General features: G+C 37.5%; 1 protein-coding gene across 1 annotated transcript; it reads left to right on the top strand.

The window, feature by feature from the left end:
• Positions 1-327: 327 nt before the first annotated feature.
• On the top strand, positions 328-2599 carry LOC106767258 (protein PHYTOCHROME KINASE SUBSTRATE 1-like). The gene has a single exon (XM_014652107.2). The coding sequence runs from the start codon at positions 660-662 to the stop codon at positions 2124-2126; it is 1467 nt and encodes a 488-aa protein (XP_014507593.1). The 5' UTR covers positions 328-659; the 3' UTR covers positions 2127-2599.
• Positions 2600-2950: the final 351 nt, after the last annotated feature.

The following is a 2950-nucleotide window of genomic DNA, read 5'->3' as shown; positions in this document are numbered from 1 at the left end:
TAGAAAACGAAGAGAAGTATAAAATAAGATAGAGAAGTTACTTCAAATAATTTCTCATAATAATTAGTCATTTTTTAAATGGTAAACACTGTTAACGATTAAAACTATTTTTCATTAAAAATATAAAACAAATAATTAACCTCCTCAATGTCCTTTCAAAAGAAAAAAATAAGTTATATATAATGTTAATTTATGATGGATTGAATGAAGATAACTAAGGGGTTTTCTATAATACCTTTTATTTATTTCTATTACATGAGTTATGATATGTGATTATCTCTTAACTTAGTTTTCTCTTATATCTCACGAATATTTAAACATGGGGTGAAGTGTCAGGTCAGCTACTAACACATGGTCCTACTATGTATGATTTTGCATATTCCAATAGCCTACATATAGGGCTGCTACAAAATTGGAATGGCACCCATTATTCAACATTTCATCTCATACCCTCTCTTGAATCCATTTTCTTTCTCTCTATCTACCCACCCTTTTGCCTTTTCATTGCATAAAGTATGTTCCCCCCTTCAACTTTGATCCTCAAAAGCAACTAGGAAATTTTGTTTCATGTTTTTTAAGCCCATTTTCTGTTAACCTTTCTCCAAACTCCTTCTATTTTCTCTTTTTGGCTTTAACCTACAACTTTTTTTCCTTCAACTATGGCTACTATTTCATCCACTGCCAACACCAGCTTTCATCAGTTACATACTTTCAACTCTGAGAACAATAACAGTCACCTCTATGATGGCACTTTCTCTCCATATTTGAATGGCACTGAAGGGACCATTGTAGGAAGGCTTGGTGAAACAAGCCAAAAGCTCAATCCCTTCACCAGCAGTAAAAAGTCCCCTCTTCAGAAGCTAGAAAAGAAAGAAGAGAATGGCGAAATCGGAGTGTTTGGAGCTGAAAAGTACTTCAATGTAGGAGAATCTGAGACTCCTAGATCTGCCAGCAGCATATCCACTTCAAAGTACCTGCACCAGAGAGATGAACCAGTGGCTCTGGCAACTAGAAAGCACACACTTCAGTACGGAACTCCAAGCATGCGTTCTGAATCAACTAGCAATAGCCAGAGTGCTTTTCTGCAGAGTGGGAAGATAAATTCTTTAAGGAGTAAAAAAGATAAGTATCAAGCCAAGAGCGTTCTAGCTGGTCTTGGTTTCAAATGCTCTTGTTCTGGCAAAGATTCTGTTGATGCAGGTGAAATCAGTTTTAGCAAAACTGCTACTTACGGTGCAGTTCATGGCAAAACAACAAGAAAGCTGGTGGATATTGCTGCTCTAGATGCTAGCCATTCAATTAAATTAAGCAAGCCTAATGCAGAACTCTTGAAAATCAATAATGTTTACTTCCAAAAGGAAGAGAGTTTTGGGGTGGGAGTGAACAGCAGAAGGAACAGTCTGCAATTCTCGCCCATGAGTAGTGCCTCAGGAAACCAAAACCATCTTGTGAAAATGCAAGCTGAACAAGAGGAAGAAGAGATGAAAGGAAGGAAATCCTTGGAGGTTTTTGGGTCCCCCGTACTGAAGAATAAGATAAAGTCCTTGAGCTTTGACAGAAGGATGGGAATGTCCTCAAGAGATGGTGTTCCAAGGACGGAAGAAATTGATTCAAACTACATGAATGATGCGGCAAGTGATGCAAGTTCAGACTTGTTTGAGATAGAAAGCATAAAAAGCAAAACGAACCCATTCCTTGCAAGGCAAACATCAGATGCTGCTTCTGGGTGTGTGAGCCCTACAAATGGTTATGCACCGAGTGAGGCAAGCATAGAGTGGAGTGTGGCCACTGCCAGTGCTGCAGTAATGTCAGACTGTGAAGAACAGATGTCAGAAGTAACCATAAGGAGTCCAATAAGGACAGATGGAAAAACAAAAGCCCCTAGAGAGATTCAGAGAAGGCGCCCTAGCATGCTGTTGGGTTGCAAGAGCCACAAATCAGTTAGAGTTGCCGGTGATGCTTTCATAACATATGAACATCCACCCAAAATTCCTAACAGGACTAATACCTCTCAGATAGTTAGGTTTCCTTCTGGTGCAAAATATGGACAACAACATCACACTTACGCCGCATCACCACTGCAGCACTCTCACTCACCACATGCCTCAAAACTACTATACATTTAGCATGATATTTTTCTCTTGGAATTTGTTCAATTATGTGTGAGAAAAGCAAAAAAAAAGTGCATCTTATGGGCTTCAAATCACCACGTCGATAGTAAGGTCAAGGTGCTTCTTGTGTACTGCTATAGTCCTATCATCTTAATAATCTTGTTGTATTTTTCTGTAAGCTTTCATATCATGAATGCTTTTCCATCCAGAATTTGCAGCTCCTGTTTCAAAAGGTGACGAAAATGGATGTTTTTTGTAGTCATGCTTTTGGTCTCATAAAAAGAAAATGGATGTGAAAGGGCACCTCGTATTGTGAAGTGAAGACATGAGAAAAACTCCTCTGCTTGTTTCATAGCTTTGTTTCTATGTATTTTGTTGGATCTGGTCCTTGGATTTCCAGAAACCTTATTTTAGCATATAAATGAAATAGGTTTTTCCCTTTCACTTTTCATGATATTTTCCTTACTGTCTAATAAAACAACAGTAATCGCCAAATTTCTTACTGTGCAATTGTCGGTTATTTGAAATAGTACATCTAATTTCTACCAACAAAGAAAATCATAGCAAGTTAGTTCAGTAAAACTGTCTCTCTGCATACGGTTACCATTTTAGCCACATAACTGGTAAATATAATATCACAAACAAGTACTCTTCAAATACAATGAAATTTGCATGAAAAAAGTGTACTGTCTGCATTTTTTTAGTTCCTCAGACTTGAATTATTGGATCACTAGTATAGAAACCTGCATAAGGTGTTACAATATTATTGCACTGCATGCTCATTATTAATTCTTTCATTTATGGTATGAAGAATGGTAACAATGCTGATGACACAGCTA

Source organism: Vigna radiata, chromosome 7 (assembly GCF_000741045.1).
Source record: "Vigna radiata var. radiata cultivar VC1973A chromosome 7, Vradiata_ver6, whole genome shotgun sequence".
Classification (NCBI taxonomy): domain Eukaryota; kingdom Viridiplantae; phylum Streptophyta; class Magnoliopsida; order Fabales; family Fabaceae; genus Vigna; species Vigna radiata.
The sequence above is the reverse complement of the archived record's forward strand: the minus strand, read 5'-3'. Positions and strand labels throughout refer to the sequence as shown.

What these genes read in the sequence shown, in the direction of transcription:
- LOC106767258 (XM_014652107.2), top strand. Translation starts at nt 660, where the DNA reads ATGGCTACTATTTCATCCACTGCCAACACCAGCTTTCATCAGTTACAT.